At 36.7% G+C, this 27,958-nt stretch overlaps 12 protein-coding genes across 12 annotated transcripts; 5 read left to right on the top strand and 7 right to left on the bottom strand.

The window, feature by feature from the left end:
• On the bottom strand, positions 1-522 carry MONOS_9865 (uncharacterized protein; the record flags this gene model as incomplete). Its single annotated transcript, XM_067880403.1, has 1 exon — positions 1-522. The coding sequence occupies one exon, from the start codon at positions 520-522 to the stop codon at positions 1-3; it is 522 nt and encodes a 173-aa protein (XP_067727348.1).
• A 445-nt stretch (positions 523-967) lies between these two features.
• MONOS_9866 (uncharacterized protein) lies at positions 968-1,477 on the top strand (the record flags this gene model as incomplete). Its single annotated transcript, XM_067880404.1, has 1 exon — positions 968-1,477. The coding sequence occupies one exon, from the start codon at positions 968-970 to the stop codon at positions 1,337-1,339; it is 372 nt and encodes a 123-aa protein (XP_067727347.1). The 3' UTR covers positions 1,340-1,477.
• Positions 1,478-4,090: 2,613 nt separating this feature from the next.
• MONOS_9867 (uncharacterized protein) lies at positions 4,091-5,761 on the bottom strand (the record flags this gene model as incomplete). The annotated part of the gene is made up of 4 exons (XM_067880405.1): positions 4,091-4,098; positions 4,277-4,736; positions 5,039-5,158; positions 5,300-5,761. 4 exons carry the CDS (start codon positions 5,759-5,761, stop codon positions 4,091-4,093), a joined length of 1,050 nt encoding a protein of 349 aa, XP_067727346.1.
• Positions 5,762-5,881: 120 nt separating this feature from the next.
• MONOS_9868 (uncharacterized protein) lies at positions 5,882-6,416 on the bottom strand (the record flags this gene model as incomplete). The annotated part of the gene is made up of 2 exons (XM_067880406.1): positions 5,882-6,214; positions 6,288-6,416. The coding sequence occupies 2 exons, from the start codon at positions 6,414-6,416 to the stop codon at positions 5,882-5,884; spliced, it is 462 nt and encodes a 153-aa protein (XP_067727345.1).
• Positions 6,417-6,481: 65 nt separating this feature from the next.
• MONOS_9869 (uncharacterized protein) lies at positions 6,482-7,079 on the top strand (the record flags this gene model as incomplete). The annotated part of the gene is made up of 3 exons (XM_067880407.1): positions 6,482-6,652; positions 6,725-6,783; positions 6,827-7,079. The coding sequence occupies 3 exons, from the start codon at positions 6,482-6,484 to the stop codon at positions 7,077-7,079; spliced, it is 483 nt and encodes a 160-aa protein (XP_067727344.1).
• A 1,507-nt stretch (positions 7,080-8,586) lies between these two features.
• Positions 8,587-10,040, top strand: MONOS_9870 (uncharacterized protein; the record flags this gene model as incomplete). Its single annotated transcript, XM_067880409.1, has 4 exons — positions 8,587-8,656; positions 8,729-8,803; positions 8,962-9,218; positions 9,285-10,040. The coding sequence occupies 4 exons, from the start codon at positions 8,587-8,589 to the stop codon at positions 10,038-10,040; spliced, it is 1,158 nt and encodes a 385-aa protein (XP_067727343.1).
• Positions 10,041-14,388: 4,348 nt separating this feature from the next.
• MONOS_9871 (uncharacterized protein) lies at positions 14,389-15,099 on the bottom strand (the record flags this gene model as incomplete). The annotated part of the gene is made up of 2 exons (XM_067880410.1): positions 14,389-14,544; positions 14,962-15,099. 2 exons carry the CDS (start codon positions 15,097-15,099, stop codon positions 14,389-14,391), a joined length of 294 nt encoding a protein of 97 aa, XP_067727342.1.
• A 593-nt stretch (positions 15,100-15,692) lies between these two features.
• On the bottom strand, positions 15,693-16,698 carry MONOS_9872 (uncharacterized protein; the record flags this gene model as incomplete). The annotated part of the gene is made up of 2 exons (XM_067880411.1): positions 15,693-16,510; positions 16,656-16,698. 2 exons carry the CDS (start codon positions 16,696-16,698, stop codon positions 15,693-15,695), a joined length of 861 nt encoding a protein of 286 aa, XP_067727341.1.
• Positions 16,699-21,154: 4,456 nt separating this feature from the next.
• MONOS_9873 (uncharacterized protein) lies at positions 21,155-21,754 on the top strand (the record flags this gene model as incomplete). The annotated part of the gene is made up of 1 exon (XM_067880412.1): positions 21,155-21,754. The coding sequence occupies one exon, from the start codon at positions 21,155-21,157 to the stop codon at positions 21,752-21,754; it is 600 nt and encodes a 199-aa protein (XP_067727340.1).
• Positions 21,755-22,647: 893 nt separating this feature from the next.
• On the bottom strand, positions 22,648-24,004 carry MONOS_17561 (uncharacterized protein). The gene is made up of 3 exons (XM_067870493.1): positions 23,571-24,004; positions 23,440-23,520; positions 22,648-23,364 (listed from the first exon to the last, which is right to left on the bottom strand). Exons 1-3 carry the CDS (start codon positions 23,971-23,973, stop codon positions 23,285-23,287), a joined length of 564 nt encoding a protein of 187 aa, XP_067727339.1. The 5' UTR covers positions 23,974-24,004; the 3' UTR covers positions 22,648-23,284.
• Positions 24,005-24,279: 275 nt separating this feature from the next.
• On the bottom strand, positions 24,280-25,131 carry MONOS_9874 (putative small subunit ribosomal protein S30e). Its single transcript, XM_067880413.1, has 3 exons — positions 25,108-25,131; positions 24,485-24,977; positions 24,280-24,300 (listed from the first exon to the last, which is right to left on the bottom strand). Exons 1-2 carry the CDS (start codon positions 25,109-25,111, stop codon positions 24,772-24,774), a joined length of 210 nt encoding a protein of 69 aa, XP_067727338.1. The 5' UTR covers positions 25,112-25,131; the 3' UTR covers positions 24,280-24,300; positions 24,485-24,771.
• Positions 25,132-25,544: 413 nt separating this feature from the next.
• On the top strand, positions 25,545-27,937 carry MONOS_17560 (uncharacterized protein; the record flags this gene model as incomplete). Its single annotated transcript, XM_067870492.1, has 2 exons — positions 25,545-26,149; positions 26,404-27,937. 2 exons carry the CDS (start codon positions 25,545-25,547, stop codon positions 27,740-27,742), a joined length of 1,944 nt encoding a protein of 647 aa, XP_067727337.1. The 3' UTR covers positions 27,743-27,937.
• Positions 27,938-27,958: the final 21 nt, after the last annotated feature.

Here is a 27,958-nt window from a genome sequence, read left to right as displayed (position 1 = left end):
TCACGGCTGGAGAGAGCAGGAGACTACGAGGTGCAGGACGAAGAATGGGAAAAGATAAAGACGAAACTCAACATTGCTCCAACGCTGGACGCATTTGCAGCTCGACATAACAGCAAAGTGGGATGATGGTGATGAAAAGAAATCAACTCGCATTAAACGGACTGATGTTTCCCTGGAAGAACGAAGTCGTGTTAGCTCATCCACCGATCCCTCTTGTGATTCCGACGATCCAGAAAGCACGACAGGAGAAAGCACAAGTGATTTTACTCCTGCCGAATTGGAAGGGACAGAATTGGGAAAGCTTGTTAATGTCCATTCCCCGTTTGGAATGGACTTGGAAGAATCAGAAGGAGGTTCTGTGGAAGGGTCCATCGATGCAATGGACAGGTGCGAGTCTTCCACCAGGTCGATTGAGGATAATCTGGCTGAATGCACCTTACGCGATGGAGAACAATGGTAGAAGAATGCACTGGAACAAAAATCAGTCCATTTCTCGTTAACAGAGGAGTGCAGAGCAGGCATTTCGAGGAGCACATGGAGAGGATATCTGTATGGATTTGCTAATTTTGGAAAACAATGGAAAGAGTGTGGATACGGAAGAATTCCGGATTCTATTCAGGAGCGGGATGCATGTTGTGCAAATGTGTTTCTATCGCTTCGAAACTTCTGAATGAAGTTGACTTACCTTCAGTTGACAAGGGCAGCATTATCGCTTTACTCCAATATTGTGTTCTTTTCCTTCCTTGGAGATATTCCTATTATTCGTACTCTTTTCAGATCGTTCCGAAAAACGGACAAGTCATGAAAGAAGAAGACAGGAGACATTTGGAATCCTCGAATAGTGCTTAAGTTCTTTTCTGGACTGGGACCAAATGAAGGACTAAGTTTCAAACAGCTCACGATGAAAGTCATTGTCCTAACGATGTTGTTTTCGGCTTGTAGATTGACGGAGCTTGAGAGGATCAATATGTTGGAAAGCAGGTTCGAGGAGGAAGGCGTGTATTTGGACACAAAGTTGAAGACCTCAAACACACGCATGGAGATTGCTGTTCCGTTCTCACCAGAACTGAGTTTGATTTGTCCGGCATCAGCAATCCAGGAATTATGGAAAAGAGTTCCGGAGAAAAACAGACACACAGACAAATTGCTTTTGAACACGGAGAACTTTCACCCGTTAGCTGTCGAAGGAATTCGGAAGCTTGCAAAGGTAACAATTTATAATGCAGGAGTTCCTAAAAGATTCACACCGTACTCGATCAAAGCATCAAGCCTTTCAGCACTGACGATTGCAGGAATTCCCCCAGAACAAGTGGCAAAGTTTGCACGATTCTACCCATGAATAAACACGTTGGTCAAACATTATTTTCGATCAAACCTATCATCATCAACGAACCGTGTCATTGCCTCTGCAACAAACGATCAAGAAGAAAAAGCGGACAGAGAGGATGCAAATAGCACAACCATATGCAGAAGATCCGAAGCAAAGAAGAGAAACGAAAAGGAGAAAACCACAAAGCCACAAGTCAATAGCTCCATTTGTCAACGAGAAGGTTCAGAACAAAGAAGAAAGGAAGAGCAGCCAACGAAGCCCACAAGAGTTGAAGAGCCAACTGAAGGAAAAGGAGATACGCCAGCACAGGGAGAAGAGTTCATAATCAAAACAAGGGCCCAAATAAGGAAGGAAACAGAGGAAAAGCAAAGGACGATCACAAGAGCTGTGCTGATGATGGTCTCATCAGCTCCCGATTAACTTAGGTTCTCAATAAAAAGAGAAGGAATTGATAGAAGATTTTCTTGACAATAAAGGTGCTAATGCACTTTTATCAGGAAAGAAAATCGAATATCAATTCCTTCTCTTTGGCCCACCACCGTTTCACTCCCACCCCTGAAAATAAGTGTCTCGAGCAATGTTGTTCTTGTTTATTCCTTTTCTTAGCGTTAATAAAGTACGTGATAACGCTTGTATAGTCGGTTAACCCGTTTTTCCAATTGTTGGTTAAAGGTTAAGTTGTTGTAAGATTGAAGATTGCATTTCAAATTTTCCCCCATTTCACAACCTTGATCCTCACGGGCGACTACCCATAGATCGTGGTTTTCAATTAAAAGAGAAGGAATTGATATTCGATTTTCTTTCCTAATAAAACTCGACTTTTACAATGATGATTTTATTTTTGTTGTTATAAGTTGGTTTTATCATTGTTTAGATAAATATTTTAATTTATATTTTCGTTCATTTGTTCATTTATTCCGTTGAAGTTATTTTTCGCTATTCACTTTTAAGTTGCTCAGGAGAAAGCACTTTGCATCCGCAGGAAAGCTGCAAAGTCCTCCCTCTACTGAATTGGATGTATTTGCCACATTTTTATCATTTTTGATTTCCATTAATTTGACTGGCACATCAATCAAAGTGAAATGACTTGGATGCTTTGCTTCGCAGTTCACTTTGTTTGGGTCATAGGACTCTGTGCCAATGAACAAGAATAAAAACATGAAAAACAAAACAATTCCTTTTTTTATTTGAATTTTATTTAAAAGAAGGAGCTTATCCCCCAAGTTTGATGCTGCAAAAGCAGCTTCTTCAGAAAACAAAAGAAAACAACAAGAAAGCAGCTGAAATGAAGCAGAGGAAGGAAGGGAAGACAAGATGGATTCTGAGTGATGCTCCTGCCGCAACGGCGCTTTCCTCTACTCCTCACTTCACTCTCCTTGCTGCAAACAAAGATCCCTGTTGATTGCTGATCCTTTTTCTGCTTCATTCCTCATTCCATCTTTCATCTCCATCACCTTTCGGCCAAATCGAATCAGCTGCTCCGACGTCAGTCTCCTTCCTGAAATAACATCTTCTATTCATTCAACTCCATCTTGTTTCTTCTTCTCCCTCCTTTTTCATTCCTTGTTCTCATGTAATCACCCTCTCCATTATCATCTTTCGCATCTTCGACGAGTCATCCAACTTCCCCAATTGTTTTTCCATTTTCCTCTCCATCATACGATCAATTGAATAAATTTGTAGCGTTTTTTATTGATTGTTCACATTTGACTTCAAAATTTTGTTCAAATGCAAAATTTCTTCAGCATGCTTTTTTGGAGATCTGTCAACCTTATTCACTGTAAAATTCAATATGAAAACATATACATGCATCTTTAGCTGAAATTTCTCGAACAATATCTCGATGTGTTATATCTTTTCTTCTTGTAGCATATATTCTTCAAAACTGAATCAAGGAATTGGCTATCCATTTGCGCTTGCTTTCAAGAAATACATTCTTCATGGAATTCGGCACTTCAAAAAAATATCACGACCTGCTTCAAGAATGTCTTTCTTTGAAAAAGAAGATGGTGGAGCAAGCCAATAAAAATATAAATATAAATATAAATAATAAATAAATCATAAGCAAATGCGAATTCACACTTCAACTGAATGCCCCATCTCGCAGCCAGCCTAACTGATATGAATCAAAAATATTTTTTCTGCTCTTCTTTTCCACTTATCGGACTTACCCAACTCCAAACTGAACTTCTGCTGGATGTCCAAATTTATAACAAAGCAGCAAAGATCAACCTTCAGGCGCGTCAACAATATTTTCATCACTTATTCCTTCCTCTCCAATGTATATCCTCATGCAACATGCCAAATATAAAGCAGCTGTCTCCAGAAAGATTCCCTCAACAGCGCACAAAATCGAGAAATTCAGCTGTAAGAGCTTACTAACGAACGGCGCATCAACCCTGATATTGCCCGGAAAAATGGCAAAATTCCATCCGAACCATAGAATGTGGCAGCACATCGCCAATTTGTTCCCGCTTTGACGGATTCTGGCAATATTCCTTTTTTCTTTCTTTGCTTCACAGCTACGCAGATTCCCAGTTCCTCAGATTGATATTGCTCTGTGCTTTTTAATCTGCTTCCACAATCCTTTAAAAAGCTGCTCAAAGCACTGCTTTCTTCAAGAAGTCACACATTACACTCTCCGAGCTATCGCCCCACAAGCACCCATTAAGCGCACTACCTTCCGATGTCACCGTTCCTTTTTTGCTTTTGACGTTCAAAGGCATCCTCGATCTTTTCAACATCTTATGCTCCATGCATTCAGGTCTCTTTCCAATTAATTCGTATATTTGACATATAAAAAAAAATATTTTAAATTCGATCAATTGACATCTCGATAGAAAAACTAAGCTAACTCAGAATAAAAATAATATTTCAAAAAATATCAGTAAATATATCGAAAAAGAAAGACTGATAGACAGAAGACAGAAAGAAAATCAAGCAAACTTGAAACCGAACAAACGGAATCTTTCAGAGAAACTGTAGCGCTAATGCGTAACAAGCCGCAAAGACCAGCCTTTGCCAAGTCTCCTTTCTCTCGTGCGCTTTTCACAAGCCCACCCCCAAGCCCATCCAGCCTCCCCAGCTCCGTCCCTCTTGCCACAGCCCCGTTCTCTCCATACACCCGCTTTTCCATCCTTTTCTTCTCTTCCAAGCTCAGCGCAGAAACCAACGCACAGTGCAGCATCTGCACTGCCACCGTCTCCAGCGCTCGCGCTGCTGTCCGCGCCGCAAGCTCAACCGACCGCTCGCACGCAACAAATCCCACAACCCCCGCAATGAGATGCCCGGCCAGCTGGAACAGAACACCGCACTTCCCCTCACAGTCAAACGTGATGTTGTGCTCCCGGCAGTTCGAAAAGAACTGCACGTGCGGCACACGTGACAGCTCTGGCTGGTGGAACGGCTGCACAATCACAAAGCTGCGTGTCATCATTGGAGAGAGACAGACCAACGTGCAGATTTAGAAGAAGCCATAGGCCGAGTAGATGCAGAATGAGCTGAATCAGAAGAAGGAGTGCGCGCATGCAAAGCAGCAGTTCCTGCGTTGTGCGTAAGGAGGAAGTTCTCAGACGCTATCTCGATGCTTTAAAGCAGAAAATACGACATTCGCAGGAACGCCAACAACGCTGCCAGAGACCCCCACTTATCCACAAACACACAATACAAAACACTAAACACTACAATCCTTCCTTTCCCGTGGCACACTTGCCCGATCGCATACGTCGCATCCCGCAGAGTAATCGACGGCACACTTTCCTGCAACACAACCTCCCCTATCGCAGCAAACTCGTCCATCCTCTCTCCCTGCCTGTCTAAGTTCAAATGCTACAAAACCCAATCCGATGCCAAACACTTATTCCCATCCCATTCTCTTCTCTTCTCTTCTTTCTCTCTTCTCCCAAATAGCCTCTCCATTTAAAACGTGATGCTCATCGCACCGTTCGGCTGTATCACCCCTTCCACAACCGGCTTCCCCACAATCCGCTCCCGCTCCGCACACAGCTCCACAAGCTCCCCCGTCACCGTCATCCTCTCTAGATAGAACCACCTGTACCCATACGCACTCCCGTCCGTCAAAATCATCAAATGCAGAGATTCTGTGTCCAGAATCTGACTTTTCTTCTTTTCTAAGGAAATCGAGCTGCCCTTTCTATCTTGCTCCTCATTTGTTGTCAAACCATTCATCGATATTTTCACCTGTTTCTCTTCTTTCCTCACTTCATCTGAACAACCATCTGAAGTTATCTCCAAAGACCCATCTGCCTCTTCTTCTTCTGCTCTCCTGTTCTCCAGTTGGGTTCCATCGGATGGAGAAGAACTGAACACTTCTGGTTCAACTGAATGCTGCTTGTCTGCACCCACCTCAGCATCAGCTTTCACAAATCTCAGCAGACTCAGCCCAAGCGCCTCCACAACCAGTGTCGCCATCGCTTCTTCCAGCTTCCCCTGGTTCTCTTTGATTCCATCCACAAACTCTCTGTGCGCTGTCAGATACTCTCCTTTCTCCTCATTCCCATCACCTCCCTCTCTCCCTCCCTTTTCTTCTCCCTATTCTTCTCCCTCTTTGCCTCCACTTTCTCCATCCTCTGCCTCTTCTCGCTCCTCCAGCACAGCCAGCGCAATCGCAGCTGGTGACAGAACATCCTCCATCATCAGCCCCGCCTCCGACAGCCCCTTCTCCACAATCTCTCCCACTTCACACACTGCAACCCCTCGCCCCATCACTTCGTCGTCCAGCTTCACCACCACACGCCCCGACTGCGTAGATCGCCACATCTGCAGTGAAGGGTCAAACAGATCGTAGATCGACGGGAACGCATTCACATCTGCTACCGCAAAGATTTGCTTGCTCCCAGATTTCGTGCCTGCTGGTGCAGCAAGCTACGGAAGCTGCGGCACCAGCGGAACTGAAAGCATCGCAGAAAGATTCTCATTGAGCACATGCAACACCCACATACAGCACCGCACGTCGAGCCACAACATATCCCCGCAGTGTCTGCAGCAGCGACAGCTGCATGTTCCGCCCATTCGCCCCAGCAGCCTCTGGCACCACAATCCGCAGCCGTCTCTCGATGTCATCCATTGCTCCGGTCGATGTGTTTGACGCTGCCACCGCCGACGCATACGAAGGGTCAATCGCAGGTGATCATGACGAAGATGAAGATGGTGACTGATCATCTCCTGCCGCCTTCTTCTCGTCGCTTCTCAGCCTCCGGGTTGGCGAAGTTGATCGGCATGCTGCTCCAGTTGAAGAAGACGAAGAAGACGAAGGCGCTGAGCGAAGAGACGACTTCTGTGCTACCCCTGCCACAAGAAGCTGTTTGAAATAGGCTTTCGCGTCATACAACAGCTCCAATGGATCCACAAGCACAACATCCACATTCGGATCAGAAAGATCAACCAGCTGTGAAAGCTCTCCGTTCTCGAGCGATGGGAACAGATGGAATAGGGTTTATATATATATATATATTTGCAAAAAGATGAAAATGAAAGAAGAGGAAGAAGAGGAAGAGGAAGAAGAGGAAGAAAAGGAGCATTAAATACAGACAGTACTCTTTCCTGTGCATTATTCAATGGAACAGAAATGGATGGAGAAGCAGAAGCAGAAGAAGAAGAAGAAGGAGAAGGAGAAGAAGAAGGAGAAGAAGAAGGAGAAGGAGAAGAAGAAGGAGAAGAAGAAGGAGAAGAAGGTGAGAATGATGTTGATGAAGGAAATGATGATGAGAAAGAAAAAGATGAAGAGTGAATTCATTGTTGAAACACAATGATTTCGACGTGATTGAAGAACAATAAAAGTGATATAACACACATTTTTCACTCTTTTGTGAATCGGGTAATTTATTTCAATTGCTGCGGGGAAGATGGGAATTAAGGGGGAAAAAATGATTAAATAAAAAGGAGGAGAATGAGAAAAAGAAGAAGAGGAAGAAGAAGAGGAAGAAGGTGAATGCGTAGAAGAAGGAGAAGAAGAGATAGAGAAAAAAGAAGAAAAAGAAGAATTTCTGAATGTTGTTGCTTTCTATGTCTGCAAGGTGTTCATCACGAAGCAGCTCAAATGCAAAAAAGAAGTGAACTTTTCATCTGAAAATGATGTTGATACAAAAATGATGAATAATTGAGACATCCGAAAAGAGATCCTTTCATTCCTTAATGCTCTTGCATCATGCTAATATTGCTGAAGCAAAAAGGAAGAGTTTTTGAATTGTCTGATGAACGCCTCATTTCCACAAGAGCATCTTCGTTGAGAAAACAAAAGTGTTTGCCATTCGTCTTCATTCTGATGGAGCAGAAACTGAAATGTCGTCAATTCCTTCCATGTCCATAACACCAATGCTTTTGGTCTCTGAAGAAGATGAATAATAAATTATGCATTTTTTTCATTGCCTTGGCAACAGAGTCGTCTCCAAAAAATTCCATTTCCAATCTCTTTTCATCCAAAACAAATGCATTTTGCTGACAGTAATGTTCAGCCATTCGAATAGAAAAGGATGAGCAAAACGCATTGTTGAACTCTTATCAAGCGCAAAGCCAGGCAGCTTGGCCAGTGAAACCAATTTTGAAAGATTTGATTCAAATAATCCATTATTTAACAGCCCATGATGCTTTTGCAATTGAACCATCCAACCTTTTACTTCCACCATTCGTTTGGTTTTTTTGTAATGAATTGTTAATGATTTTTTGCTTGTTTTATCCATTTCGATTTTAGCATTTTTCACTTCTTTTGTCTTCAGCAATCACTTGAATCCTTTTGGATGAAATCAGAAACTGCATAATAAAACAGCCAACGAGGCCCTTCGAGAATGCAAACATTAGCTGTTCTTTGGCTTTCGACAAAATAGTCAGGAACTCAAAAAAGTCATGAAACTCTTCTTCTCAATCCTTTTGCTTGATTGCAGTTGTCCTCTCCCATCAAGTTCCATTTCTATATCGTGAATAAATTCTGTTCCAAAAGGGGAAGAAACCAATTTCACGAAGCATCATGAATCGAATGGCAATTCTCCATTTGCTTTTGATGAATATTTGTTGGTTTGATCAACAGGAAACAAAAAACTGCCATTTCTTGCCTCACTCAGCCAAATCAGGCTGCTTTCGTAGAAATCGTTTCCAAATCTTTTTTTATAAAGCAAAACAATTTGGATAGTGACTGTAACCTTCTCGATTTGTTGGATCATCATCGATGTTTGATATTTATTTGATTTTGCTTAATTATTGGGTATATTCGTTGCAAATGAAATGAACTTTAAATAAGCAAAATGGAAGAATTCATTGATGGTGGAACCGAAGACAGAAATCGAGAGATGGCCCCAAAGGAAAAGTTTTCAAGTTTGTTCATTTTAACAGTTTTTTTTGAAGGCTCAATGGCTTTTATCATATGGGTGAAATTTGTTTATTTAGAATTGTTTGATGAATTGAAAAGCTGCAGCGTTTCAGAACAAAAAGAGAAAATCGAAGAAATGAACAGATTGATTGGTATAATGAATAAAGAAGAATTTGAATTGTTTTCACAAAAGAACTGTTCGACAACATAAATAAAACGATTGAAGAAGAGAAACTGACGATGGAAAATGCATGCTCATTGTTGAAACCTGTTGGATATTGCAAAACTTTGAAAAATATTTGGAAAATAGGCTTTTCAGAATCTTCATTATACAGAAGATTCGAGGAGATGATTGTTGATGAAGAACAGAAAAAAGAAGGAAAGAACGAAAAGCTTTTAATTGACCTTATTGAATGTTATCTTTTGCTTGACAGTCGGTTTTGTTCGGATCTGTATCCAATATGTGTTCCTTGCCTTCTGAAAGTTGCGTTGAAGAAAGAGGAAGATGAGGAAACTCAAAAAGAAGTGGAGATGATTTTGCTCACATTGAGCAATGTTGGATACATTGTATGAGCATTTCTATTTCATTTTTGAAGCCATTGATTTTTCTTTCAATTTTTTCATTTGAAACAGCCGGGAGAAATATATTTGAACGAGATCAAAGAAATTATCCTACATCATCAGGATCATCACAACCTGACTCAACTTGCTTATCAGTCTGTTTGGACATTTCTGGTGCACAGACTTTGCAGTGATTTCTCAACTGAAATCGTTATTGCAGATGAGCTGCATTTTATAAGAGAGGCAAGAAGAGAAGTGGAAGAGTTGTCAAAGAGTGTGGATTGGAAGAGAAAAGAAGAGGGAAAAGGAGAAAGTGAAGAGAAGGAAGCGCTTGTTATCTGGAGATGGCTTAATGTTATTGATAGTTACTTAAACTCATGCAGATCATGGAATGGAGAACTTGTTGGACTTCTCTGCAGCATTGTTCAGGTGTTTCGAGCATCAAGAGATAATTACTTTAGAATTCAATTGGAATGCCTTAATTCGTTAGGAAAAGCAGAGAAAAACAAAGCAGTGAAAATTGATGACTTTTTGAAAAGTGGAGCTATTGGTCTCTATTTGGAGGAAATGAAGCAATCAACTTTGGTTGATTTTATAATAGTGGTAAGTTTGTCTTTGTTTAACAATATTTCAGAAAGACTGAAAGAGGAGGAGGATGAAAAGGAAGAGAAGGAAAGAAAAGAAATGAAAAGAAAGATATTTGAAATGATGGAAGAAGAAGGATATGAAGATGTAATAGCTGGCTTTCATGATGCAGTTTCATTTCTTAACGAAAAATGTTACAATGAATTATCGTTGAATATTTCTGATTATTTTGTAAATCCTTAAGAAAATGAAATTCCTTATGCATTACGAATCGAAATTTCAATTCTTTTCATTTTTTCTTTTTGTATCATTTCCTTAGCAAACAAACTCCTGTTTGGAGCTATTTTTTTGATTGATAATTTTTATTGGATTGACAGAAAAATTATCAGCTTTTGATGAAAATGTTCGAGAAAATGAATTTCATTTCGTTTTGTAACTCTAATTTTTTCTTTTTCTATTTTTTCAACATTTCGCAATCCAACAAACAATTGAATATTTATTTAAAGATATTTTTTTTTCATGCAACAAAAAAATTGAACAAAACAACAAAAAAAAAAATAATATAAAATATAAAATAGGGTTACACTTTAATCTCTGACCCTTTTTTTACCCCCACCCTTTTTTTGTTAAGCTGGCTACGGCTTAATACAAGCCTGTGGCCAACAGAAAATAATTAGAAATGTTTATTTAAATATATTTAACTTATACAGAAAAAATTTTTTAACGAAAATTTTTTAACTTTGAGATCTCGGTATTTTTTAATTTTATTTTTTGATCATAAAATTGATGGTCTTTCCATGAATATAACATTCTGGAAGTTTTAAGCTACATCAACATTACACCTCATATCCTTTTTATTGTTTTTATAACTTTTCACATTTCACAAGTTTCTTTATAACTTGTTTTCTCATTTCATCGACTTTTCGAAAAAATGAAAATTTTTAAAGAATAATGAATTTTTGTAAAAAATATTAAGCAGATTCTCATTTTAAACTCATTATATTATTGCACATTTACACAAATTTTTGCTGAAAAATTGTTACTTGTTAAAAAAATCAAAACTACCGATATTGATGTTTTTCATTTTTCTATATAAATTCTAATTTGTGAAACATTTTTATATATCAACATAATTAACATTCAAACATATATTAAGAATAATCTTAATATTTTTTACAAAAATTCATTATTCTTTAAAAATTTTCATTTTTTCGAAAAGTCGATGAAATGAGAAAACAAGTTATAAAGAAACTTGTGAAATGTGAAAAGTTATAAAAACAATAAAAAGGATATGAGGTGTAATGTTGATGTAGCTTAAAACTTCCAGAATGTTATATTCATGGAAAGACCATCAATTTTATGATCAAAAAATAAAATTAAAAAATACCGAGATCTCAAAGTTAAAAAATTTTCGTTAAAAAATTTTTTCTGTATAAGTTAAATATATTTAAATAAACATTTCTAATTATTTTCTGTTGGCCACAGGCTTGTATTAAGCCGTAGCCAGCTTAACAAAAAAAGGGTGGGGGTAAAAAAAGGGTCAGAGGTTAAAGTATAACCCTAATAGCTAATTGAATTAATAATGAATAGCTTTTCATTTTATTTCTTATCTTTATCTTCTTGTATTTTCTCTTTAAAGAAGTGATTAACATGAGCTTCCTTTTCTTTTTGAGTGATAATTGGAGATATGCATCTTGTCATCATGCCGACGTGTCTCGCTCTTGAGGCTATAAAACGTTCAATTTTTCATTTGTTTTTGGTGCATGATTCTTTTAATTCTTCTTCTACAAATGTCTCTTTATCATTTTGAACAATATCCAGGATTCTTCTTTATTCTGATTTTTTCATATCAGAAATTGAATCTTCTTTATTCACAATTGCCACTTTCACTTTTTTCATCACGTTCAATTTTTCATTATCATTATTCTTTCATTCTATTGAATCTTCCAGTTGCTTCTTTATTTGTGCAGCACAGTTGCATAAGACATTAAGCACTCTTTGTTAGCCCTCAGACTCAATTTGGCAACATGATTGTAATACTGTGAGCTTATTTTTATCTTAATTCGTCTTTTAATCCGTTTTTTTTTTTTTTTTTTTTTTTTAAAAACTTCCTTTTGTTAAATTTTCAAATAAAACAAATATTTCATGTTTTTTTCGATTTTCTGTACCCACTCACGTAACTTTGCAAATTTGGAAACAACACTTTAACAATGTAATTATTTCAGTTTTAGTGTAGTTAAATGCACGGGAACAGAAATCAGATGAAAGCATGAAGTTTAAGTTTTATTTAAAAATTAAACAAAAGAAAGTTTTCAAAAAAAAAAAAATATTAGCCTTATCTGAGATTTGTTTTTAAGATTCAGAAACTTGAGAAAAAACTTCAATTGCTGTTATTGGCCAAACACATGTTTTCAAAAAAGCATTTCTGATTGTCGAATAATGAATTGTTGCAGTAACAGCATCCATAAGAACTTGAGTCAAGAAAAACATACAAGAATGCAATGAAAATGCATGTGAAAAATAAAGCTGGTTTAAAAAAATGATTTTTTCCCTTTTTAAAATGCAATTGTCACAAGGTTGAAGAAAATGAGTTATGATATTATAGTTGGGTGCAAAACCCACACTTGTACAAAAACCAGCACACTTGAAATTTTCTTTCGAAATACTCATCCACTTTCATATATTTGATAGCGTTTAGCATTTTAATGCAATCAGTGACTATTTTTTATCCAATTTTTAGTATTTCGAATGAAAAATAGTCACTGGTTGCATTAAAATGCTAAACGCAATCAAATATATGAAAGTGGATGAGTATTTTGAAAGAAAATGTCAAGTGTGCGGGTTTTTGCACACACCATTATTATTTCAAAAAACCATATGGGTGTTTTTTTTTGAAATCAGAAAAAAAGATCAAAAATAGAAAAAAATAAATTCTATTGTAATATTTATTGATCAATTAAAAAAATTAATTTTTTTTTTTTTTTTTTTTTTTTTTTTTTTTTTTTAGCATTTTGCATTTTAAGCTGTTATATATTTATTTATTTATAGAAAAATCATTCCTTTTTAATGTTTCTGATGAAAAAGGTTTTTTTGATCAAGTAAAATGAAAATGAACCTAAAATTAATAAATAAAACTTCAAAATTGTAAATTCATAATTGGCAAAATGCAACATTGAAAAGAAAAAGTTTGTAAAGAAGAACAGAAAAGAAGATAAGAAAGCAAAATTATCGAAATAAATTGAACAATAATAGTTATTTTTCATTTTTATTCATCCCTTTGTATTGTCAACAAATAATTGTTCCTTTTATTCGGTTCAATTGCTTCATCAACCGTTTAACGAAATCGCGAACCATTGGATAAAGCGAAGTTTAACAGCTGGCTCCCCCTCATCGCCCAAAACAAAATCGTTTCTGACAGCGGAACTGATGCTGATGTCTGTGGCAGACCTCAACAGACCCCATGAGCCACCATCGAGTATGCCCTCAACGGCTTCATTTCCCTCCTCCACGACGTCTCCCTCACACTCCTCAGCTCAACATTTGTTCCCGTTCAAACACTCACTTTCAGCACGGTTGACACCAAAATCACAGGAAATAATGGACTTTATCTGATTCTCATATTAATTCTTTCATTTTCCAATTTTTAACATTTTCCATGTCATATAAATATTCATAAACTAACATTGCTTTTCATTTGAAGAATATATTATCACTTGCTTTTATAAACCCTTGACATCCACTCAAAAACTTATATTTCTTTAATATTTCCTCTCCCATTTCATATTCCTGGACTGATTGGATGCAAACAGCATTGTGAAATCTCTCAAAAACCATCACTGCAACTGTTTGTTCAAAGAAATCTTTTCCACTCGCTCTTTCAATTTTTGGTGCATCCTTCAGCTTCCAAATTCAAATAGTTAAATCTATCTCTGCTTTTAATCGCCCGCAAGGTGGTCCACTATTCTCGGATCAACATTGAATTTCTTCTATCTCCATAAACTTAAGATGATATTCAGTGATTGAATGAAGATTCACTTTTCGATTATGAACAGAAATGAAAGATGAGAAACGATATCGAATTCGAGGGGAGTTGAATAAAAAAGAAGGAGATGAAGATAGAGCAGGAAGAAAGAGTGGAGAAAGTGAGCCTGGAGAAGGAGAATAAGTAGCAGATGGATTAACAGCTTGAGATAAAAGGGAAGTAGATAAAGATGTTCTTAGTGAAGAGAAGATTACTGTTGGGTGTTCATAAACACGAACGAATTGACAAGCGAAGAAGTGCAATGAGAAAGAGGATGAAGATCAATGTTTGTATTTGAAGTTAAATCAGCAGCTGAATCAAAAGGCGCAACCAAATTGAGTGCAGGGTATTTCTGCATCAGATCTATCGCCATTAAATACTGAGAAGTGAAGAAAGACGCCAACTTTGAGAACGATAGCTCATCTCTTCTCCCAGGCACACTGCTCTGACTGAATGTTCTTATCCCTTTCTCCTTCTGAAACAGCAGAGGCGATCCTTTCCTTGCTCCTTTATTTCCCTTTCTGTGTATCATCTCTGCTTCCTCTTTGCACGGCCACCAGCCCCTGCACTTTATCCTCCCTTCCTCTTCTCAACTCCGCCAGGCTCTGCCTCTGCCCGCTCTTCAGTGCACTCATCAGATCCAACCGCATTCTTGTTTGCCTCGCGTCGACTGCTGCATACACGGGCATTTTCCGCATCTTCCACACAAATTACCCATTTTCCTCGCTTTTGATACGCACATAACGGCAAGGCACGTCCAATTCATCGCTCAAATCTTCCAGGTCAGAATTGGCGAGGTCATTCAGCATGCAGTTCAATTTCCGCTCTCTTGTCAAAATTGGCGTTTGGCTTTCTTTCGCCTTTTGTTGCGCCTCGCTGGCCATTTTGTTCTCTTTCTGGTTGATCTGTGTGCCTGTCTCAAGATGTTTTTATAATATTCCTTGGATGCTGCTTAACAGATTTTTGTCTTTTTCTTCTTTCTCCATTTTCCTGCACTCCCGCTCATCTTTCTCATTCCTCTTTTTCTGTATTTCCTGTTGTTTCATCAGCCGAAGCAGTTTATCTTTCTGATCATCAGATTCCAATGAACTGAACATGATCTTTGCTTCTTCATCGTCAACTTTCCCTTTGTCGTTCTGAAACTTTGTCTTGCATCGCCCTTGTCACTTCTCTGTTGAAATTCTTCATCCCCATCACGCCCAATGTCACCACTCCTCCTCCAACAACAACAGGTGACAGCGGAGTTGTAGGTGCACCAACAGCTCCTCTCATCATCTCCATCTCTTAGCTGTATACGATCAACACCTCCCACTAACCCCTCTCCATCCGCAGTTCATTCGCTTCCCTCGCGTAAAGTGTATCGTTCCAAAGGCTCCTCTTCCTGAAGTATATTGCTTTTGCTGTGGAGAAGGTGATGGTGTTGGAGAGTTAACTGTTGTTATGTCCTGTTGCTTTTGTTTTTGTTGTGATTGCGATGAAATTGACTCTGGTTTTGGATCATTATTATTCGTTTTGCCTTTTTTGTTGTTTTGAACAGACTCTTTTGCGTTTGTATTCTTTTCTGCTTCCGTTTGATAATCTTTGCTTTTCAAACACCGCATTGGGGTTGTTCATTGAATCCTCCAAAATCACTTTTTGATTTTCATCTTTTCCATCATCTTCATCTCATTCAACTTCTTCCTTGTTTCCATTTTCATTCAAAAAAGTTTTCTCTTCTTTCTCTTCTTTCTCGTCTTTTTCGCCATCCCCCTCATTTTTGAAGCACTCACATTAATTCCTGGTCTTTTTTTCGATCGTCAATCGGCGCAGGAGAAAGCAGCAGGTTTGCTCTTACCATCAAAAGCACCTCATTCACAACAGAATCTCGTTGAAGCTCAAGCGCCTGGTAATACCTTCGCATCAGCCTCTGTTTCTCTCTCTGTTTGTGTGTTATCTCTTTGCTCTTTTTCATCACTGACGATGGAGATGTCAGAAAGGCATTCAGCTTCTTCCTTTTTCTTCGATTCCTTCAGAAAATCGCTTCTAATTAATGAGAAACTCTCGTTTTCTTCTGCTTTTGCTTTATTATCATTTTCTTTATCATTGTTATCTTTATCATTTGTGGATTTCAATGCCTTCCTCATCTTAATCAGTTCTCTGATCCTTCTCTCCTCTCTTCTCTCGTTCCTTGCTTCTCTCTCTCTTTCCTTCGCTCTCTCTCTTTCTCTCTTCCTCTTCTCCAGATTCTCCGCATACCGCTCCACCATCCGAAACCCTGCAAACAGCGGCAGCGCCTCAAACACATCGGGAGGGAGGACAAAATATTGTCTTATCCTTCTTCTTCCGAACTGCTGCCTCATCCTTTTCATATGCTGCTCTTCGCCTGTCAGAAATCTGTTTCTAGAAGAGCGAAGCAACGAGGAAGAAGAAGAAGAGGAGGAGGAGGAGGAAGAAGAAGAAGAATGTGAAGCACCAGAAGCAGCATCCACTTGTGCACAGCGGTTGAGATAGCGTCTGTGGAGGAGAGGATGCATAGCTCTTATGCGGCGAGCCATGGCAATCTCAGAACGATGAGGTGGTTTGGGATGGAGAGAGAGGTCAGTTACTGCTGGAGAAGATGAGGAAGAGGAAGATGAAGGAGAGGGTGAAGGAGATGATTGAGGAAGAGAAAGAAAAGATTCATTTGGCAATGAAGAAGGAGATGCTCCTGTTCCTATACATATTCCAGCAATTGAATGAGTCAAAGATGTTTATGAAGAATTTTGATTATTTTTTCTTTTGCCTTTGTCATCTAGGGGCATAAAATGAATTTTGAAGAGTTGCTTCTTGTGGCGGAAGGATCACAGGAAGTGGCAGACGCGGCGTATGTTTTCTTTTGAAGTCTTCGATGACTTCGTCCATTTCTGCTTTTTCAACTCTTTCTTGTGATGAATTCACTTCTAACTGTTCGGATGAAGAGGAAGATGAAGATGATTAGTTTTCAATTTTTTCTTTCTCGAAGAATTTGACTGTTGCTATTTTTGATGACGAGGTTGAAGAAGAAGAAGGAGGAGGAGGAGGATTATCAGAAGACGACGAAGAAGAAGATGCAGTTGAGAAATGCGAAAACAGTTGAACGACATTTATGAAGTTGAGAATAATTTGCGTGAAGTCGTTGGTAGGCCTAAACGTCTCGCTTGCTGTATAAACTTCACATTGGTTTGAAAAACTCAATCACAAAATATGTGACGAATAGATTGTGGAAATCAATAAAACTTGATTTCTTCGAAGTCTATTCACTTTCTTTTTGCGATTTCCTCTCCATTCCCCTCAAAAAATATAAAATGTTGATTTTTCTCGATTTCCATTCCTTTCTATTCCCCTCTTCCATTCAACCCCAAAAATCATTAGAAAATATCAATCCCCTCCTTTTCTTCATCTTTCCCCGTCTCTTCCAAAATATTCTTCTCCTCTCAAAAAAATACCCCTCTTCTAATCGAATATTTCACAATTGTCCTCTTCTCTGTCCCGCTTTTGACCTCTTTTCTTTCTTTTCAAATTCCATTTCTCCCATCAACAATATACATCTTCCTCACCATCCCCAACCACTTCTCTACATATTTACTATATTATCTTCTCAAAATCTCCACTTGCTCTTCCCCACCCCTTTGTCTCCAAATTTTGTTTATTCAAAAATCCCTCTCGAAATATTAACATTCAAAAAACCACTCAACTCCCACCCCCTGCCACAAAAAATATTCTTCTATCTCTTCTCTGCCCCATATCCCACATGTGCAGGGTGTTGGTGAGATAAACATCAAATACTGTTTTGTATCGTTGAGAATATTATTAAAGGAGATGATCATGACAAAAACAGAAAAAACACCTCTGCACATCAATCACAATGCGCACGGGCTGAGAAGACCCTCCAGTGAGATACACGATGTGTTTTGTGGAGATGCATTCCATGCTGTATTCAACCATTCTGAGACTGAAATAAAGAGATTGAATTTTTGAATGATGATGGCTGTGGAAATGAGGCTGCTTGGCAAAATACAGTCGAAGCGCAGTTTGGTATTTATTTATTTTATTTATATGAATATTAACCTATTGACTGTTTTTGTGTTGTTTTCAGGGCAGGAGGTGGAAAAGAATGAAAATGAATAAAATCTGGATAGCTCATTGTTTTGGCTGACCATCGAGTTGAGCCAGCAAATTCATACGAAAAGAGCACAGTATGAAGGGATTGGGAAGGGAATTGGAGATGATATTTTCAGACGAAAAACAGAATATTTTTCTGTGATGAAGGTGGAATTTGGACAGAAAGCATGAATTTCACATTTTAGAGAAGAACCAGAAATCGATGCATTTTATGGATAAATGACTTATGGAAAGGATGGTTGGCAAATCAGATGAAACACTTGAAAATTGAATGTTATTATTTCATATTTATCGATTTCAACTTATCATATTTTATTCTTTTTCAATAGCATTATTTAACTAATTTTTGAATGTTAAATTTATTTATTTAGTTACCTCAATTGTTGTGATCATGTTTTTTTAACCAGAAAACTTAAGTTATGTTATGTCAATCAAATTTTCGAAAAATTTTGAAAAAATTATATCAATTTCTCAAAATATGAAATAAAAACAATTAAAATCGAATTAAAAGCAACAAACAATTAATAATAATTATATTTAGAGCAATATATTTGAATGATCATGACTTTCATTTTTCCAATCAAAAGAACCCTTAATAAAATTTGTTTTTGATCAAACTTCGGAATTTTTTATGATATCAAAAAAATCACCCATTTGAATCTTAAGCAACTTATTTTTCAAATAATTTTGGCAAAACTTGATTATCGATTGCAAACAAGTTTGAATCTGAAATCTCATGTTCGATTCAACTTCTTCAAATTTTTTTACCCCTTCTTTGTTTTTTCACAAATGACAATTATCATTTCGAATAAATTGATCTTTAATTGTTTCTCATCATCAAATTGAAATTTCTTATTTTTCTTCAAAATGTTTTAGCGATCTTGATTTAATTTTTCTTTAACAAGATATTAAAAAAACTTTTTGCAACTTATAAATGTTTGTTTGAGATTTTTTCATTATGCGTTTTGGAATTAGAACTAAAACGAAATTATTAAGTAATGCGGTATTAGCTTTGACTAATACCAAAAAGTGACATATAAAACCAAAAAGTTAGACTCAAAACCGTTTTGATTGAGTCAAGACCAATTGATTCAATTCTGTGTGTATGATCATTTGCAAAACCTTGATCGAACTTTTGTTTTATGTTGTCTTTTTTAATTCACAATTAGGGTGTATAACATTTGCATTGATTTATTAATGTTTTTAGTTGAAAAAAATTTATTTTCAAGAATTTTCATTTTTCAAGAATTCAAAATTGAATTTCATTTTTGTTAAAATAACAAAAAACAAAAAAAAAAATCATGAAGAACTCATTTTTTGTTAATGTTTTGTTGATTTGAGATGTTAAAATTATTTGACCACAAAGAATTAGAATAAAAAAACAGAATTTTAAAATTGAGATAACAAACATAACAAAACAAGTGAAGAGATCTTTCTAATCAAAGAAATGGTAACGCATCAATTAATATTATGAAAAAATACAACAACACAATTTATTTTATTCTTAGTTCATAAAAAGTCAAACAAAACTTTTTGCTTTTTCGAAAAATCCTTAAAAAACAAAACCACACCATAAATAACAAAGCCATATATAAATGTAACATTGTTGCTTCTTAATACGCATGTTAGAATATTTGAAACTAATTTCTTAATTCGGAATTTCAAAAAACAGCAACAACAAAAATATCGGATGAATTGTTCATGATCACTGAATTACCTTTTTCAAATATATTAATAATATCACTTTAAAAAACATATCAAAAAATTACTAAAAACAAACTGTTTTCCAATGGAATACAAAAGAAGTATCAATATTTTTTGATCAAAATTGATATATAATTTTTGTATTTTTGATCACAAATAAGATTGAGGGAAAACCGAATTGATTGAGTCAAAACCAATAAGACAAACGAAAAACGTTTTGACTTTGTCAATTCGAATTGACCCGTTCAATTCATTTAAGGTCTATTGATCAAAACATTAAAAAAACTGTCAAGAAAATAATAAAATGTGAAATCAAGAAAATCATTTTCAAAAAATCATTTCTATTTTGTTTTGTCACAATCAAATTTCGCAACGTTTTAAATTATTATAATATTTAATCTTTTCCAATGAAAATATTTTTCATTGTTAACGAGAGAATTTGTGATTTCATATAAAAATAATGTGTTCATTTATTTCTTTCACAACTTATTAAAAAAATAATGTTTTTTATTTTGTGTAGAAAGAAGAAATATGCGTTGCCCCTGAGAATTTGTTCTTTCAAAAACAAGAATTGTTTGGAACTTTTAAAAAGTTCCCGGTTTTGGTGAAAACGGAATTGCAAAGACATAAGAATTATGAACAGATTGCTAATAATGTTTGCGATGAACCAAAATTGCAATGAGCAGCACATGTCTACATAACTAAAGAATTTGACTCAAATTTTCTCCTTTCAACCTTGCAATTTATTTTTTAGGAAGTTTTTTTTTTCCAAAAACAGTAGGGTGATTTATTAACCCGAATATTTTTTCTAACCCGAACAATTTTTTTAATAATTTGTTACATCAACACACTTTTCAAATTTCATTAATTGTTCTGAGTATTTAAGGAAAAGTCAGCTGTCAGAAATTAAGATCAAATTACTATACCTAATCTCTGATGGTGGTGTGGGTATATGGAAGAGTTAGCTCCTCCGTCTCTGATTTGTGCCTCCTCTGAGGAGATTAGGTAATAGCAAGGGGTTTTAAAAAGTTAGAATTTGGTCGAAAAATTTTTTTTGATTTTTTTTCATTTCAATAAAAATTTTTTTTAAAAAATAAAAAATAGATCATATCCAAAAAATTTTATGTTATGAGTGTTGTCGATAATAAAAAACAACAAGGATTAAAGAAAATTAGTAGTTTGATGAGATCATTTCAATATCGGCATATTGAAAACAGATTTGAACGTATTACAACAATTGTCGCAAATGGAGAAGCTCGGGTTGCAGATGCTACAAACATGAAAGAATTTTACTCGCTCGGCAATTGATAGGGCAGTTACAGCTGTGGAAAAAGGAAGGAAGGCAGGGAAAAATGGAAGACCAGAATTATTCAATCAGGAAGAAAAGGAAACTATATTTGGAGTGCTTAAAATCGAATGTGAAAGTGGGACAAGTTACAATGCTGCGCAAATGAGGAAATTAGTTTGTCACAATTTTTAATTTGTTGTATTTATCTATTTTTTATATATTCAGATGAACACTGTTATCAATGATAGGAAAAAAGACAAGTTTGATGAAGAAGATGAAGAAGTGAACATTTCTAAAGCATATCCCTATCAATACACCAAAAGGAACCCCGAGCTTAAGGCTTCACACCCTCGAAACGTCGACATCCAAAGGCTCTCTGCATCAAATCAACAAACTTTTCTTCCGTTTTACACTCTTCCACAAAACCTTCATGATCCGCATCATTATTCTAACTCTCTCCTCTTCAATATTGATGAATCTTCTCTTGGACTCTCTGATTCTTTCTCGACTCTTGTTTTCAATCCTTTCGACGTGCCTGCTGGTTTCTCCAAAACGCCAATGAACATGCTTTATGCAACTCTCGCCATTGCAAGTGCAGCTGATGGATACTCCCTAAAAAGCGTCGTTCTGTGGCCTTGTCACAAATTACCTGATGAACTGCGCCTTGTTTTGAGTTCGCGGTTGGATGTTTGCGGTGAAAATGAAGGCTGGATGACTGAAGCGCTATTTCTCAAATATGCTGAAGAAGTGTTGCTTCCAGGGATCACACAAAGAAGAGAAACTTTGAAGAAGAGTGATGAACGTTGCCTTCTCCTTCTTGATTAGCATTCATCGAGAGCGCAGCCTGACTTATGGAAAAGGTTTGCCGACTCTTCAATAGATGTTGTCACCTTCGTGCCCCATACCACTCACATCGCACAGCCTTTGGATCGTGGTGTATTTGCTGTTTTTAAAAAGACAATAAATGCTAATTATGAAGCGCCTTCTTCTTCTTCTGTTGTTTTGCGACGAGAAGCACTGGCTGATGTGCTTCCACAAGCTTTGCAAACTTCTTTGTTACCTTCAACAATAAAATCTTCATTTGCGAAGAGCGGAGTACTGTCACATCAGTGGCACGAAGTGTTAGCCAAGCTGCCAAAAGAACCTTCCGTGACTCTAAAGAAAAGAACAAAAAGGTTTGATTATTTTGGAAAATTAATTACCGATGAAGAATTTTTATTAGAATGGAAAAAAGAAAATGATGAAAGAAAAGAGTCAAAAAATGAAGAAAAAGATAATGTTGAAATTGAAAAGGCTTTGTTTGAAGATGAAAAACCGAAAAAAAGAATATTCAAAACATTGAAAATTTTAAATGATGATTTTTCTGATGATGAAAAAAAAGAAAGAAATACTCGAAAAATTGTGAAACGAGAGCTTGTTGATTATATTTATTATTAATATTTTTTTTTAAACAAAATCAATACACGATACACAAAAATAAATTCATTTATTTTTTGTTCGGGTTTTCAAAAAAATATTCGGGTTTATAAATCACCCTATTTATTTTTCTATATTTAGCCTAACTTTGATTAATTTCAATTTTGATTTTTTTGAAAAATATTGGAAAACCTAAACTTCCAAGAAACAAATATATATATATATATTTGAAATTGCAAAGTTAATTATTTTAATTTTAACAAAAATTTATATAACAGGATTTTAAAAAGATTCATTGATAATACATCGTTTTTTCCCCCCATTTTTTTGCATGAGAAAAAATGTTTAAATTGATAATGATATCTTTGAAAAATTACACATAAAGTTACAGAATTTTTCAAAACGGTTGCATTCATAACAGAACGAGTTGAAGCTGTAGGCAATGCAGAAGAGGGGAAGAAGAAGAAAAAGAAGAAAAAGAAAAAGAAAAAGAAAAAGAAAAAGAAAAAGAAGAAGAAGAAGAAGAAGAAGAAGAAGAAGAAGAAGAAGAAGAGGAAGAAGAAGAAGAAAAAGAAGAAAAAGAAGAAAAAGAAGAAAAAGAAGAAGAAGAAGAAGAAGAAGAAGAAGATGAAGATGATGATGATGATGATGAAGAAGAAGAAAAAGAAGATGAAGAAGAAGAAGAAGAAGAAGAAGAAGAGGATGAATTTGATTGAGAAGGAAAAAATGGTGTAGAAAGAGAAAAAGAAGAAGAACGATTGTACATTCAATTTAAAAATTTGTGTTTATTGACATTCAATCCACATTCAAAAAATTTTGGAAGTCACAATTTCTTCATTATTCAATATTTGAATTTTGTCTTGGAGAAAGAGTACAGTCAACGATAATCAGTTTTATTCTTTGCAATTAGTATCTTGCTTTGCAAAGTGAAAATAATCATCAAGTTGAACTCCGTAAAACTGAAAGCTTTTGTTCGATTGGTACACTGATCCTTCTAAAAAATAATGGAGGTCTTATTTCTGATTTGTAATAATTAAAGATAGCGTTATAAAAAAATGCATAAATGCGTAAATAAAAAGCACAAAAACAAAAACCCTCTTTTACACGAAACGGAGGTTCAGTTGATAAATGTGTATCTTCGGTTATCACTGTTTTTTGCTCAAATTTCCGAAGAACTAACACCACACAAATATAAAATTGCCACATTTATAAAAACTGAACAAACCATTGGAATCAATCCATTTCAAACTCGTTGGAAAAAGCTTTTCAAGAACTGAACATGCGATAGTTCCAGTCTTGATGTAATAAAACACAAATACTCCAAGCAAAAATGTCAGTTCATCCGAATCCTCCAATGCACACTGTAACAATCTTATTAATTCATTTTCTTCTTTTAGATAATGAAGTTCAGGGTGTAACAATGAAATTATTAAGCCTTGCCGAACTCTTTTTCTATGGCAAATGAAATTCTGTCCAGAAAAATTTAAAACTTCGTGATCATAATATTTTTGGATTTCAGAATAGTTTGGCCAGTTCTTTTCCAGGATAACTTCAAAATCCAAAAATTGTTCAAAAGTTGACTGTCGGATTTTCAATTTTTCATATTCATCTTTTTCGGTTGGATTCATACTTCTGTTAACTGATTTCAGAATTCCTTTGAGTGAAGAAGAATTAATACCTATCTGTCAATATTATTTCTGAAATTCTTTTACAAATTGTGGTATATTCAATCCAAATGGGGCAAAATTTTTGCAATTATGAAAAAAACTGAGATTCGTTCCAAACTTTTTCTACAATCATTTCATTATAAATCAACCGTAACAATGCAAATAATTTCAGAAAAATTCAAGAATTGAGATAAATATTTGTTAGAGAAGAATGGAACAAAATTCATAAAGCGAAATATTTTGTCCCAAATAACCTTTTTTTTCTTTATATCATTTCGCTGTTTGAAGCTAAAAAATGAAAATATCAAGAATGTTGTTTCCAAATGACAACATAAATAAAATTGTTTTTGAAAAAAAAAAAAAAAAAAAAAAAAAAAAACAAATCATAAATTTACATAAATCCTGAATTCAAAACGTTAAAAACTATCCCTTTCACTTAACAAAAACATTGTTTTCTTCATTTTCCACAAACACTTTAATGCTACAAAACTTTCATCTTTTTAAAAATTAGTTTTTGGATAGCAATTTTTTATTACTTCAAAAAATGAACTAAAACATATTTTTTTTTTTGAAAAATGTATCCATCATATTTTTAGATATTCGAAAGATAATAGATAGCCAATAATTTTGGTTTGTAAAGATTCACCAATTAGAGTAAATTATTAATAAAATTCAAATATCACTTTGATAAAAAATAGTGCACGTTCAAATAATTCTTATAATTCTTGAATCAAATCGAGCCTTTAAAATAAAAGCAATTTAAAGAAGGTTTGCATTTGCTCCTTTGGTCTTTTGCTTGTTTGGACCTTCCTTTCTTGCACCAACAACAACATTTGTGAATCTCTTCTTGTACAGAAGACGAATCTTATTTCTTCCTGTAGGCTTCTTTTGTGTTGCTGTTTTTGGAACTTTTGGTGTGTGATCTCTAACCTTTCCTGCTCGAGAAAGAGCTCCGTGAACTTTTCCTATAAACAAACAAATGTCATTCGAAATAACCAATTAAAAATAACAAATATTAAACATTCAAATGATTTTAATAAATATTTTAAAACAATGATTTTTTAAACTCTTTGAATTTGAAAAAAAAACACAAACCCATATATATCCTTTTTAATCTATGGTAATGATCATATAATAGAAGCTTGTTTCTTTCATTGAGAAAAATATCATGATATAAAAAAATTGTTGTTATTTATTGAGTTACTAATGTGATAATGATAAAAAAATAACGATATGTTATTATTTTTTTTCCACATTATTCATCGTTGCTCTCCAGAAAATATTACAACTTCCATATAGAAAGAGAGTTGTATCAATAATTATTTTTCTGGAACATTTTTGAAACAATTTTTGTAATTTGTATTTATGATCTTTTTATGTAGATTGAAATTAAAATTTATAATCTGTCGTTCGATTTGTAACTTATAAAAATTGAAAATAATGCTGGAATACCAAATATTTTCACAAACAGCGCAAATACTAGGATAAGAGAATCCATGAGCTGTGGAGGGTTTTCGAGCTTAGGGCACAGAATGGACAAGATGGCGAACTTGAGTGAAGGGAGAACGCGCTTCAGCGGAGATAGAACGCAGTCGAACGCGAAGGAGTCTTCCACGCCTTTTGGATGGGGAGAGCTCGGGCGCTGGAACGCAAAAGAAACACAAACAGAGGATTTTCCTGAACAGAGCAGCTTGCGGAGCGGAGGAACTGAAAAGGATCGACGACTGGGGATGCAAAGCTGGAAGAGTGCGAAGGAGGCGGCACGGCTGGGCAGCGGAGCAGAACTGCAATGGGAAAGCGGAAGCATCTTCGAAGGGAAGGCAAGGATGGGAGAAAGGATGGATGCCTGTGGAAAAGGGGAATATGGGAAGAATGAAGCTCAAATGGCAAAGAGAGTCACAGAACTTCAAATGGATGAGAAGGTGGAGAAAGATGAAGATAAAGATAAAGAAAATGAAAAAGATGATAATGAGGAGGACGAGGAAGCAAGGGAGGCGGGCGAAGTTGTGGAGAGGATTCTGGGGTGGGAGATGCCGCACACGATGCGGGGGAGGGTGGCAGCGGAGGTGGCAGTGGTGGTTGATGGAAGGAAGCAGAGTGGGCTGAGAGAGGCAGAGCGAGTGGCGCTGGAGGAGAAGTGGAGAGAAGAGGACAAGAAGATGTTGGATTCACTGGGATGGACAGGAAGAACAGGAAGCGAGGAAGAAGAAGAGGAAGAAGAAGAAGGAACAGAGAGAAGAAGAAGAAGAAGAAGAAGAAGAAATCAGGCGGAGAATGCAGAGAGAAGAGAGTGGGAGAAGAAGCGAAGGCGGCTGGTTCAGGAGCAGATTTTGGAGGCAGAGAAGTTTGAGAGAGTGTTTGGAGTGTGGGTGCGGAAGAGGTGGGCTGCAGACGAGGCGGAAGAAGAGATGTGGGACAGAGCAGAGGAGAAGCTGAAGGAGAAGAAGCTGAAGGAGGATGCAGTGATTGGGGAAGTGGAGGAGGCGGGAGAGGCGAACGAGATGGGTGTGGAGAGGAAGTGGAGAGAGAAGTGGAGGGAGCAACAGCAGAAGAGCTGGAAAATGGAGTGAGGGAATGCACAGGCAGATGGGCTGGAGAGATTGGGAATGCTGAAGAATACAGCATAGGAAGAAGTGAAAGAGAAAGAGAAAGAGAAAGAGAGAAGGAAAGAGAGGAGGAGGCGAAAGCGCTGCAGCAGATGTTGAAGGAAGTGAGAAGGAAAGAGGCAGAGGTAGAAGAGGAGAAAAGGAAGTCAGAAGCAGACAGATATTTTGGAGGGGATAAGAAAGGAGAAGGAGAAGGAGAAGGAGAAGGAGAAGGAGAAGGAGTGGATGTGGATGTGGTGGTGGCGTTTGGGTGGGCAAGAAGGGGGGTGAGAGGGGTGGAGGAGTTTGTGGAGACGAGGAAGAGCGGAAGAGCGGAGAGCGGTGCAGAGAGAGGAGAAGGGACGGGAGCGAGAAATGGAAGGAAGGGAAGACAGACAGAGGGAAGAAGCGAAATGGCAGATGGGAAAACGAAGAAAGCGAGTGTTGGGAACAAGAAAGAAAGCTGTAAGTGCGAATGGGGAAGAAGAAGAAAAGAAGAAGAAGAAGAAGAAGAATCAGAAGGGAGAGAAAGGGAGAGGGAGAGGAAAGAGAAAGAAACACAAGGAGAGTGGGCAGAGCGAATCAGAGACCCGTTTTGGGACAAATGGAGCAGCACCAATGGCTTTGGAGAGGGCAGTGGACTGGAAGTGCCAGCATATGTGTGGGACACAGGAGGAAAGGGAATGAGAATGGGAACAGAATGTGGAGAATGTGGAGAGCACGAGGATGTGAATGGAAATGGAAATGGAAATGGGAACGAGGAAGATGTGAGATGTGGAGTAGTTGTGCCGCTGTGCGTGTGCAGCGGGAGAAGGAGAAGAAGCAGGCAGATGGAAGAAGAGAGAAGGAGGAGGAGAAAGAGGTTGGCGTTCGAGCGGGAGAAGGCAAAAGCAGAGCGGCTGAAGAAGTCGCCGCCAGGTGTGTTCTATTTGTGGGTGTATGATGTGATCGACCTCCGACTGCGGAAGGCGCGGAAAAGAGGGCCAGGGAAGAGAAAAGGGAAAGGAATGGGAAAGAGGTGGATGGGGTGGAACGAGAAGGAGGACAGTTGGCAGACAGAGGAGGAGGAGGCAGAAGAAGAGGAGACGAGGAGAAAGAAGGAAGCAGACGCTGCTGAGCGTGGAAGGGCGATTGAGGGACAGTGAAAGCACCACTGGAGATGAATTGGAGAATGGAAATAAAATGTATTTGTGAAAAGCTTTTTATTGTTTTCTTGGTAATGTTATTCAACTTCACTTCATTTCATTTCACTTCATTTCAGACCACTTCACCTCAATACATTTCACGCAATTTCTTTCAAGTTTATCCTCAGAAGAAGAAGAAGAAGATAAAAATATAATATTTTTCATTTTTTATTGTTC

Source organism: Monocercomonoides exilis (assembly GCF_001643675.1).
Source record: "Monocercomonoides exilis strain PA203 chromosome Unknown scaffold22-1379369, whole genome shotgun sequence".
NCBI classification, from domain to species: Eukaryota; Preaxostyla; order Oxymonadida; family Polymastigidae; genus Monocercomonoides; species Monocercomonoides exilis.
Note: the sequence above shows the minus strand (reverse complement) of the source record. Positions and strands in the feature narration are given on the sequence as shown.